The sequence below is a fragment of the Catharus ustulatus genome, chromosome Z (genome assembly GCF_009819885.2).
Source record: "Catharus ustulatus isolate bCatUst1 chromosome Z, bCatUst1.pri.v2, whole genome shotgun sequence".
NCBI lineage: Eukaryota > Metazoa > Chordata > Aves > Passeriformes > Turdidae > Catharus > Catharus ustulatus.
The window spans coordinates 2,273,995-2,286,242 of record NC_046262.2 but is presented as its reverse complement, the minus strand read 5'-3'; the positions used below and the strand labels follow the sequence as shown (position 1 = coordinate 2,286,242).

Below are 12,248 nucleotides of genomic sequence, written 5' to 3'. Positions count from 1 at the left end.
CAACATTCATAAAAAATGGTTTGCTGTAACAGCTTTATAGTTAGGACATAAAAGAGAAACTGTGTTAAAAGATAATACCAGTATTCATGAATTCACAGAAAACTTCACATTGCATGCTTCCGTAGATAGCTGCATAAGCTTGATAGCAATGCCAGCTCCTTTATTTCAGATGCAGGCAGTAAGCATGATGCTGGATTCCATAATCACAATGCAAATGAGTAAAATAATCCTTTACACTGATATTATGGAAACAGCATGTATTGCAAAATACTGTCTACTACCCTGCCTGCTGCCTTCTGTGCATTCCTGCAAGTTAATCAAGGTGAAATGTGCAGTCACGCCTCGACACAGCTAACATTTCATACAAAAAGAATTCACAAACTAGCATTTGTTACAAGAGGGATTTCATTCTACTAGAAAACATAGCCCGGATTCAATACTATAGTCAAAGTTTTAAATTAACACCCACATTAAAAATGCTTGCAAGTATGAAAAATACACATAATTTTGTCCATCAATGTAAAAATCCTACATAGGCTTTAGAAAGAAGACTTGCAGAAAATGAGGCTTACAGGAGTATCTAAACAATAGCTTCTACAACATTTTCCCTCTAAAGCTGATTCTACTTTCTCTTTAAGGCAACAACAAACATGCATATGAAAATACACCTGCCAGAGTCTGAAGGGGCTCCAGGAGAGCTGCACAGGGACTGGGGACAAGGCATGCAGGGACAGGACACAGGCAATGGCTTCCAGTGCCAGAGGGCAGGGCTGGATGGGATATTGGGAAGGAATTGCTGCCTGGGAGGGTGGGCAGGCCCTGGCACAGGGTGCCCAGAGCAGCTGGGGCTGCCCCTGGATCCCTGGAGTGTCCAAGGCTGAGCTGGACAGGGATTGGAGCAGCCTGGGACACTGGAAGGTGTCCCTGCCCATAGGGGTGAAGATTTAAGGTCTCATCCAAACCAAATCTATGATTCTTTATCCTCCTACTCCATTTTACCAATATAGAATGGACATTCATTATCATCAACAAACTTGTTATGGGAACACATGTCTGAGAACATTTATAATCATGGTGCAAGGCAGACACTGCTTCCCACAAATCCTTATCAAGTTATTTTCTTTTGGTTTTCCAGCATATCACAGAAGACTGCAGCCTCATTACTAATATGCTTTTCACATCACTCAATTAAGATTAGACACTCAAGTTGTGTCATGTAGATGCCATTTTCTCTTAAGAGACCTTCTTTTCAGCTCAATAAAAAAAGCTTTTTTAACACAAAACCAAAGTCATTTTAGTTTAACATTATTCCATGAACACAAAGTAGTTTGACAGAACTCTAAGGAAGGAAATCAGACTGGATAATTCAAGCACTTTTATTTTACAGAAATATTTTTCCCCTAAAACTCACACTTGAAGATAAGTTTCATAGGGTTTTTGTTTCTTACAGTTAAACTTTAGCAACCATGATTCATCAGCAACACTGTTCTAAAGCATTAAGCCGTAGGTGTATCTGCAACGGCATTAATTTCCCAGGGAGGATGATGTTAAGGAGCCCAGGAAATGCTTCCATGCCACTGAAATTAAGGGACAGGCATGCTTCAAAGTAAGGGATCAAACATCTCTCCCAACAAGAGCTGTGTGATTCTCCACACTCCCCTGCAGTATTAACAGTCACTCTACATCTCTCTCTCCATATATATGTATATCTCAGTGCAAGAGAACTGAAAATGCCTGTTTAATTCTCGATATGTGCCTACAATGAACAGGAACAACTGTGCCTTTCAAGCCAAGTACAGCTCGAGTGGATACTAGCAGTGCAGAAGCAATCCAGCCTACTCAGATGTACTGGTCAGCTTGCCCCTAAGAGCTCTGCTTCGGCCCCATTGGCTTCCAGATAATCTCCAAAGTGTCTGAATGCTCTGTACAGAAGGCACACAACAAGGACAAGTTCTACAAATCCTCAGTCCTGACTATAAGCCCTTTCATGGACATTCAGCAAAGCAGTACGTTTGTGACATCTTGTGCAGCACATTTGCGTCCGTGCTGACCTACAGCAGGCTAGAAATGGATCGTGATGGTAAGGAAAAAAAACCTGTGTCTTGGGATGGTTGAGGATCTCTCTGCTGAGTGAAAATGTCTCCCCAAACTAATATAACCATAGATAAAGAAATGCAAGTCTTGGGGCAAAATGAAGATACCATTATTGAAATGTGTGTCAGTAGTACAGGACAGCAAAAGCAGCTCTAAAGAAAACCACAGTCAATGCAAATCATAACCACCAGAGCCCAAGTGTTATGCAGATTTTCCTCTGCACAGATTCTAGCCTGGCTTCTAAATTAGGAAGCAGTTCCAAAGTTGCATGCACTTAATAACAGCAAAAATCTTAAATTAAACAAACACAAATATTTAAGACATTCAAAACAGAGCTCAGCTATTTCACTGCAGCCTCTTTTTTACAGTACCCTAAACCACATTATCTCCTCCCTCTCCCCATCACTGTATCTTAGCACAATCACTTAACTGTTAATGACTTCACATACAACAACATTTTAAGGTGTCTAGATAAGCCTCAATGACATAGAATAGTGACTGTGAACCTATGAAGAACAGAAATTTTGTGGAGATACAAGGTAACAGCACATTATCATAAGTTATTATGAGTATTTTATGTTATTTAGTACACTCAATTTAACTGCAGCCTAAGGATCACTACAGCACCAACAGCAACGTCTCAGTATCTATTCACCATCTTAACTTTAACCCAGATCATGTGGAATTTGATTTCTACATCAAACACAAACTGGTCAACATATACAATAATATACTGTAATGTATTATATTAACACAGATAAAATAAAACAGTGTTTGGCAATGAGCTTGAAGAGAAGACATGAAAACAGCTCTCAGAATTTTCCTGTCAGCAATTTAGCACTAAGCACTGCTTCACCTGGTAAATGTGAGATGGCCACGTACACTGTTCTTCCAGACTGGAAAAATAAAGTAAGAGAAGTGGGAAGACACCAAGCCTGGTATAAACAAGATATCCAATATACAAAAATATGAGACTTCAACTTCTGTATTTTAATATAGTATCCAAACAATATTTCTCTTCCCATTTGAATCGTGTGACTTCAGTACTGGATGCGCAAGAGCAAAAAGTAAAAGTGGGACCTACTTCCAGCATTTAAAAATATGATTTTCCAGTAAATTTTGTGCAATCTCTCCTGCCAGAAAGGATATATTAGCACCCTTCCATCTCTTCTCAACCAAGTGAATTATTTTCCACAGTAGCTACGAAACTGATCACAAGTATCACAGACTAGTTTCAGCACAGAGTCATTTCTCTATAAAGAGCCTTCTTTTTTGCCCCATAAAGATGACACTAACAACTTACTTCAAAATGTGATTAAACACAAGCCACGGGACTGATGTTGTCACCTAAACTAGAGATCTGTTTCAAAGACTGCATGCACGCCACATTATTTGTTTCCCTTTGGAGTCAGGACGCCAGCAGAAACACAGAGGAACCAAGAAGCCTAAAAAACAATATGTAACTGATCCTCTTAGCTGCAGTATTTTGTTGAGATTCAACAAGCCAGATCTTGGTGAGTTCAGAATCTGTTGGGAGCTGGAATTGCTTTCTCACAGATGGCTCTCAGAAGGAGCTGTAGTTCCCCACTTCTGGGCCAATTCTGTTCAAAAAATGTGTCTACTCGTCATCTCTGGCCTCCTCACCAGACTGATGATTCTGCTCCACATCCGCCTGTGCCTGAGTAATTCCTTCAACATTTACTGGGCTGCTCTGGAGAGGGGATTATGGATAAAGGTATGAGCCAGGTTTAAAAACACATCTGAATAGCAGCTCTGGAAATGTTATCTCAAAACTAACTATAGTTCACAAATAGACACAAAAGAGTTGTGCTCTCCACATTTTCTCAGCCACCCCCCCTAAAACTCCAGAAACCAGACATCTACAGAAATCAATACACTACTAGTTAAAAACTTGATCACACGGTCTGGAAGGATAAGCCTTGACCAAATATTTTCACCAATATCCCAAAAAGTAGCAAATGTGGTAACAGCTACATCCAAATCCTTTGACAAAACTGAAGATTTCCAAAAGACCTGAGGTAACAGCAGGTTTCTTAAAGCCTGGTTTCTTTCACTACAGCCTCACAGTTATAACCTCTGGGTGCCAGCTCCACGGAGCTTTTACTGGGAAGATCCAGAGGATGCCAGGGATAGTCCTAACAAATATTAAAATGCTCTTTTGCCCTGAAAAGAAAAAAAGATTTCTCCTGCTTGTTTCCCTCAAGAAACAGGGTTTGAGACAGAACTCTGACCTCCTGCTTTTAGTCAGTCCTTAAGAAATTACTAAAATAAATTCCACTCTCAAAATGGCCCAAGTGGCCTTTTATAAAGCAGAGAGATGACACACTACAATCAAGAGAGCAGCAAACAATACTGCCACAAAAACATTCAGTAAGTTAATCCATAAAGTAACCATTTCAGATCACACTAAAGGTCAGTTCACAAAATCTGCTGTGGGTGGGGGAATCTCTCTCATCTTTGGTTAGAAGCAGGAAAATTTGGTTGTCTGAAAAAAAAAAATTAAGCCTCAAAACCAAGGCGCTACTATTTAAGCAGGCACATTCAAATGCATCCTCAAATTCAAAAAGAAGAAAGGCAAAACTCAGCCACGGCCTTGCAGACCCAAGGCAGACAACTACATTCTCTTCCAAAAATTATCTAGAGCTTTCCTACAACAGGCCACAAATTATTATCAGATGGATACTAAACACTTAGAGAAACTCCAGGCCAACAGATTCATCTCACAGTCACTCCAGTTTACAAATAAGATGAATGGGAATAACAAAAGATATGTCTTCAGACTTTTTTTTTAACTAGTGGCAGGCACCTCTTGAGTGATGAAAGGGCAGCCCTGAAGTTGGCCTGAAACACAGTTCCCTTTTCCCTTCATACTTCCTGTATTACATCTATCTATCTATGCACCTCAGCTTCCTGTCAATTTTAAAGGTATTTGGGAACCTAATGCCCTGAAGGAGACTATCAATACTCATGGATATTTAGATAAGCAATTATAGTGTTTGGGGAGAGACAGATCACAACTCCACCCCAAGAGTGGAGTGGATAAGATAAAAAGAAGAGTCACCACTGGCACAAAGTTTACACTGGGGCTTCAGCCAAAGCCTTTGAGACACCTTGTAATGAGGGGTGAGAATGGGTGAGGACACCAAGCAAGAAAATGTGCAAACACAAACACATTTAAAGGAGGGGAAAAAAAACCCAATACACAAGGCTCACTTACAAAAAAAATAAGCCAACAGTTCCTAAACCTAAAACCGAGACAGAGCACTGTTGTCCTCAGACAAAGAAACTCAGTTCTTTCCACTATATTTTTATAAGCGAGCTCCTCAGCTGCACTACCAGTGTTGGTGCTGGAGAAAGCCCCAGCAAGGGAAATTCTCTGGCGATGGCAGCACATTTCCCTCTGCGGGTCACACCATCACCAGCTCTTCCTTTCCACTAAAGCCCACCTCACAGTGGTTTCTATTTAACCCGTTTTTATCCCTCCTGCTACAAAGTCCAGGTTGGGGGGGGGGAGAGCGGCCTGCACATGGAATTCCCACGAAGAATTAATTCCACTTCTGCAGGTGTGGGTGCTCCTCCTTCCACACGAAGATACCAGCGGATTGTTCAGGAAATAGGAGGAAAAGCACCAACTGTGCAGTCAGCTCTTTGTGCACACACCTTAACAAAATGAAAGGACACGCACGCACACACCCACTCCCGACAAATCTGCTACAGAGTCCACCACAACACCAAAGATAATATGGGTCTGAAAAGCAGCACTTGGGTTTCACGCTGGGTAGGCACGGCTTTCCCGGCTGGAAAGCGGTCCATGGATTTCCAGAGATTCCACAACTATCAGCATTTTTAACAGCCCGGTGGTTATTCACCGCCCTCCCTTCAGCCGCACAGAGCGCGGGGCCCAGCAGGAGCCCTTCGAGCCCTGGGGCCGCTCGGCAGCGCCGAGATGGCTTTTAAAATGTCGGGAGGAGCAGGAAGAACCTCCCCGGCGACGGCAGCAGCAAAACCCGCGCGGCGGGAACGGGGACCCGGGCACTGACAGGGAGGGTCTCCCCCAGCAGACCCCGCCGCCCACCGGGAAGTCGGGCCGGGCCCGCTCCTTCCCTCCCTCCCACCCCAGGGATGGCGCGGGCCCCCCCCCAGCACTCGTATCTTGCCCCCGCCGCCACCTCTCTCCCTCTTTCCTCCTCACCCGCAGCTCCTCGAAATCCGCCATTTTCTACCTGCCGCCGCCGGGCGCCGCCGCCACCATCATCGTGCACCCGGAGCGCGCTCCCGGCACGTGACCGCGAGGGCGGTCCGGGGGGAAGGGCGGCAGCGAGGGGAGCGGGGAGCCCCAGGGGAAACGGGGCGGAGTGGCCCGGACACACCGGGCACCCCGAGGGGTAAACGGGGCTAAAGTATACAGACACATCGGGGACCCTGAGGGGAAACGGGCTAGAGTGGTACAGAGACGCCGAGAACCCTGAGGGGAAACGGGGCCAGGGTGGCACAGACACAGCGGGAACCCTGAGGAGAAACAGGGGCCAGGGTGGCACAGAGACACCTGAGGGGAAACGGGGCTAGAGTACTATAGACACACCGGGAGCCCTGAGGGGAAAGGGGCCTGAAGTGGTACAGACACACCGGGGACCCCGAGGGGAAACGGGGCTCAAGTATACAGACACAACGGGAACCCTGAGGGTGAACTGGCCCGGGATGGTACAGACACACCGGGGAACCCGAGGGGTAAACGGGGCTAAAGTATACAGACACATCGGGGACTCTGAGGGGAAACGGGCTAGAGTGGTACAGAGACACCTGAGGGGAAACGGGGCTAGAGTACTATAGACACACCGGGAGCCCTGAGGGGAAAGGGACCTGAAGTGGTACAGACACACGGGGAACTGAGGGGAAACTGGCCCCGGGATAGTACAGACACACCGGGAACCCTGGGGGGAAAGGGGCCTGAAGTGGTACAGACAGACCAGGAACCCTGAGGGGAAACGGGCCCCGGGATGGTACAGACACACCAGGAACCCTGAGGGGAAACGGGGCCAGGGTGGCACAGAGACACCTGAGGGGAAACGGGCCGAAGTGGTACAGACACACCGGGGACCCCGAGGGGAAACGGGGCTCAAGTATACAGACACAACGGGCGGGAACCCTGAGGGGAAATGGGGCTAGAGTGGTACAGAGACGCCGAGAACCCTGAGGGGAAATGGGGCCAGGATGGCACAGAGACACCTGAGGGGAAACGGGGCTAGAGTACTATAGACACACTGGGAGCCCTGAGGGGAAAGGGGCCTGAAGTGGTACAGACACACCGGGAACCCTGAGGGGAAACGGGCCCCGGGATGGTACAGATGGGGGAAACCAGCCCAGCTATGTACACACACGCCTGTAGGTACCAGGCCCAATTACATGGTACTCCTGCAGCAGTTCTGGGTTGTGAAGAATTCATGTGGCCCTAGAGATGATCCTGGGGAGGATCACAGAAATAAAGATGATCTCTGGAGACCAAACCCCTGACAAGGCAGGGTCACACAGAGCAGGTCACACAGGAACTCCAGGTGGGTTTGGAATGTCCCACAGAGGGAGACTCCCAGACCTTCCTGGACCGTCCTCTACCAGAGTTGGGCCACCTTCAATATAAAGAAGTTCCTCCTCATGCTGAAGTGAAACTTCTTGTATTTTAGTTGTGGCCATTGTTCCTCATTTGGTCACTGGACACCACTGGAAAGAGTCCAGCACCATTCTCTGGACACCTGCCTTTGAAATGTTTGTCTGCATTAGTGAGATCCCTTCTCAGTCTCCTCTAGGCTAAACATGCCCAGGTCTTGCAATCTCTCATCATAAGAGATGCTCCAGACCCTCATCATCCTTGTTCCCTCCACTGGACATTCTGCATTCATCCTTGTCTTTCCTCTAGCCCAGAACTGGACACACCTGCCATGCTTCCTCCCTTTCAGGATTAACGCTCCTCTCTTTAACTGAATTGTGCTATTAAAAACCAACCAAACCAGCAAATCACAGAGTAAAATAAATAAAACACATTCCTGTTTGCAATCGAAGTGGATTAAATAGAACGCTTGTGATTTTACAGCCCAGTTTATCCACTCAATCAAGAGCACTCATAATTTGCGTTATAATGATGATGCAGCACGTTTTATTAATAAAAAATGAAGGGAAAATGTCACCAGCAATAAGCTTCAAAAACTAGATAATGGGTTTCCTGCTGCAAGGGAGATGTTGGGACATTTACAGAAAAACAAACATTGAGGTGCAGCAGAGAATATTGTTTTCCAAAGCAGCCAGAGATCATTACCTAGTCACAACAATTACCTACTCACAATATTCAGTTTCATCAGCAACTTGGCTGTAAAACCAAACAACCGATTTATTGCAATAAAAAATAGCAAAGACTCAGCCAACAAACAGGCAAGCAGCCAACACAACCCAAACACGAAGACGAAGAGACACGGGGAAAGAAAAGGGGCCTGAAATGCAGAGCATATTTGCTCACATTAACCAAAAGGCAGCTAGTTTTGTACCATCGACACATCCTGAGCAGCAACAACAACAGCAACTTACGGCCAAGGGACAGGCAACATCGGCAGCAGGCTCTGCAAGGAGGGATGCTGGCAGGCAATTTTGGGAACAAACAGCTGAGCTTTTCCAGAGGATCCCTGCCATACACACTAGCTATGGACACTTAAGCTGTTACAAGACCTGGACACCAAGGAGCTCAATAATTAACATAATTAGCTGTAATTTTGCAACAGCTTTCTGAGACAGGCTTTCATTTTTATTTACTATTTACTCCAAGATAAACCCTTAAACGTGCCAAAGCTTTCCACTATAGGCACAGATACCTAGTTCTCTGCACTAACAGCTCTTGTGCTTGGTCTTATGACACCCCTTATCCTGAAGATTTAAACATAAGGAGTTCATTAATTTCAAACCCCTTCTGTTAGTCAAAACCAGGAATCGACAGGCTAATAAAACATGCCATCTGCCACACCACTGCATGAGTTCAACTCCTAAGTGCATAAAATGCTTATTTTTCCCTCCAACTCAGTACCAGACTAAAGGAGCAAAAGCTGCAGGTTAGACTCTCTTAGATCATTAAAGCATGACCAGACCAAAGCCGTCTTTTGTTCTTTTAACAAACCCTCAAGTGTTCCTTCCTTCAAACACACCGGGAAGGACATCAGTGCTCAAGCTCAGATCAGAGCCAGGCTGTTCTCTTCCAGTGTACACTCACCTCTCGCTTCCTAACCACATGTTTCAACCTTTCCATTCATCTTATCCCCTATATCTGAGGGGATAAGAACAAACACTGTTTTTACAAAACACCTCACATGCATAAGATAACAAGTAGCTTTCACATGCATAAGATAACAAGTAGCTTTCACATGCATAAGATAACAAGTAGCTTTCCCTAATATTTTACTGAAGTGTTGCTTCTTCATCATATGTTGTTTTCCTCCAACTTTTCCTCACAGCCTTTCTACTACACATCTCTAGAGCCCTGTCCTCAAAAAAAAAGGACTTTTGGTCTTCCTCAATTTTTTCTTAAGGCACAAGCCATTTTCTCTGCCATTCCATTATTTCCACACAAAAACTTCTTTCAAATCTCCCTCTTCTGTTTTTCCAGTAACTAGAATTAATCTCCCCTTTTACTTTAGTTCTTCAAAATCCTGCTGCTTTATCACAACTTCTCACATACATCAGCTACAGGCTTACACTCCACAGCTACCAAGTCATCTTTGCTAAATTTCAACACTTCCAATATTTCTCTTTCCACCAAACTTTTACAAAGCCTACCTCAAGTGTCAGAGATTCTTCTGGGACCAGAAACTTCTTCCTGGACCTCCATCTTCGGTTCCGCTTTCTTCGTCTCCTCTTTCTTCTTCCTCCTAAAGATGCTGCTGTATCTCCTGAATCATTCCTCAAGCTCTCCCCTGCAGCATTTTCCAACTTTTTAGTACTAGTATTATAACTAGGTTCAACAGCAGCCATTAGTGGAGACCTTCCCCAAGGCAGCCAGCCACTCCATCACTGAATTAGTAGCTGGGGGTTTTGCCTTCCCCAGCAGGCTCTGATTAGGGTAGGGAATGAGCCTATAGGTGCTAAGCAACCTGCCTCCTAAATTGAGGCTTGTTAAGGGGAAAAAAAAAAACCATAACAAACCAACATCTGTTTTCAACCTTTTCTAATGCTGTGTATGTCCATACAAGCACTGCCTGTTCCCATAGCTGAGTTAACTACGGAAAGGCATCTGAACATCCAAATAAACCCTCACAGCCTTCCACAAAAGCAGTTTAAAACAAACAAACAAATCCCAAAACAACAGAAAATAAACCCCTCCACATGTGCTAGCAGGATTGCAACAATTGCTCTTATCAGCATTAATACCTCATCAAACCCCTCCTGTGCTGCTTAGCCAGCTGCTAATAGACTACGGAGGGTGAACTGCAGGCAGGAATGGGGCTGGAGTTACTGAGTGGAAAGTAGATTTGTTTTGTGTGTGCTGTGTTTAAAGGAAAGAATTTTATGAGGTCAGCCTTAAGCTTTCCCATCATCTCTGGTATCCCACAGTCATGCACTTTTTAAGGTAACATTATAAGTGAATGGCAAAAGTATTTAAGTGCCTACAACCTTCCTGTGTGAGATCTAGAGCTGTCAAAGCACAGAGGCTGAAAGAAGGCTGAAAGACACACTTAATTAAAAAAAAAAAAAAAAAAAAAAAAAGTGGGCTCTGTCTATAAGACAATAAGTTGGGTACTCAGGTTGGATGGGGTTTGGAGTAACTGGACTAGTGGAAGGTGTCCCTGTCCGAGGCAGGGTATAGGAAATTGATGTCTTTAAGGTCCTTTCCAGCCCAAAATATCCTGTGGTTTTCCAATTCTGCTTATCAGAAGGAAAGCACTTATGTGCCTGCATTGTATCTGCATTTACTATGCAGTTTTGAGAAAACAGAGTTTGGATGGGTCATAATCTTCTGTCAAGTTCATGCTGTTTGGGTTTTGCCTTTTTTTTTCTTTCATGTGTTCTCTGTATTCTTCACACATACATTTGTAGCTCTGTAGTCTATTGTATTAGTGATTACTTTTCCACGGTCTTTCCCTAAGCAGAAAGACAAAACAAATTCCAGAGCTCCAAGCCCCAGAGGGTTCAAGGCTCCTATCCTATCTTGGTTCTTCCTGGGAGCCAAGGCAGAGAAAACTCTTGGAGATACACTCTCATGGACAAAGCACAGCTAGTGCTGAAGGGGGGCTCCAGAGAAGGGGCTTGACCTGGGGGGAGATTGCATCACCACTTGTCCTCCTAACTGGTGCTTTTTATCAATTACCTAATTTTCTAAAACCTGTAAAATGTACTTACTTGAGGGGGGGTGGCTTTTGTGAACATCTTTCCATAACTGCTCCTGAAAGCCTTCATTAAACACCCTTTGTTATATTACCTCCTTACTAACATTATCTCGAGTTTCATTTTCAGGTTGGGCAAAAGGCAACGAAGGCACATGGTGAATATAGTTATATATAATTACACTGACCATAGATACATTAAAGTTTAGAAAAATCTAAATTAGAAACCTAGTGTTTTCATTCATATATATATAAATTCAGTTTTGATAATGAAATATTAATTTTGCCTGCCCATCCTAACATACCACAGTGTTACACCTATATTTTGGTAATAAGGTCAACAGCAAAACACTTAAATTTTGCTAGGAAGTTGCTTACTTGATCATTGTTATTTTTATTAAATTATGTCTATTGACATAGGCCTAGATTTCAAAGTCTTGAATACAGCCTCTCTGACAGTGGGTGAGCTTTTGCCTTTATGGGCAGTATTTGTGAAAATTACCCTCAATTTTTGTTCAAAGGATTTGAAGAGTCTCTTTATCCATCAAAACTATAGGAAACCGCATATTAAGGTAGCATGACCCCTTTAACCTTAATGGTGGAAAACTCTCCAGTCAAGCACAGCCCTGAACTCAGGCTGTTCTCCTAACAGTGATGAATTTGGGATGGCTTGAAATCTGATTTCAATTACAGGAATTTCTCTTTCAGAGCCATAAAAAAAGAAGCTCACGATAATGGAAAAACAAGTGGTATTAACCACTCTACTACCACGTTAAGGCC

At 44.2% G+C, this 12,248-nt stretch overlaps 1 protein-coding gene across 12 annotated transcripts in view; it reads right to left on the bottom strand.

The window, feature by feature from the left end:
• PIAS2 (protein inhibitor of activated STAT 2) overlaps nucleotides 1-6,412 on the bottom strand; it is a 29,555-nt gene extending 23,143 nt beyond the window's left edge. For 11 of the 12 annotated variants that reach the window (XR_004420735.1, XR_004420733.1, XR_004420738.1 and 8 more), the window contains exon 1: nucleotides 6,308-6,412. Coding sequence is in view for 4 of the 12 variants with exons in the window: in XM_033085521.2 (XP_032941412.1) it covers nucleotides 6,308-6,331 (24 nt within the window). In the remaining 8 variants the exon portion in view is untranslated. The remainder of the gene's footprint in view (nucleotides 1-6,307) is intronic. The other variant, XM_033085524.2, reaches the window with a different exon arrangement.
• Nucleotides 6,413-12,248: the final 5,836 nt, after the last annotated feature.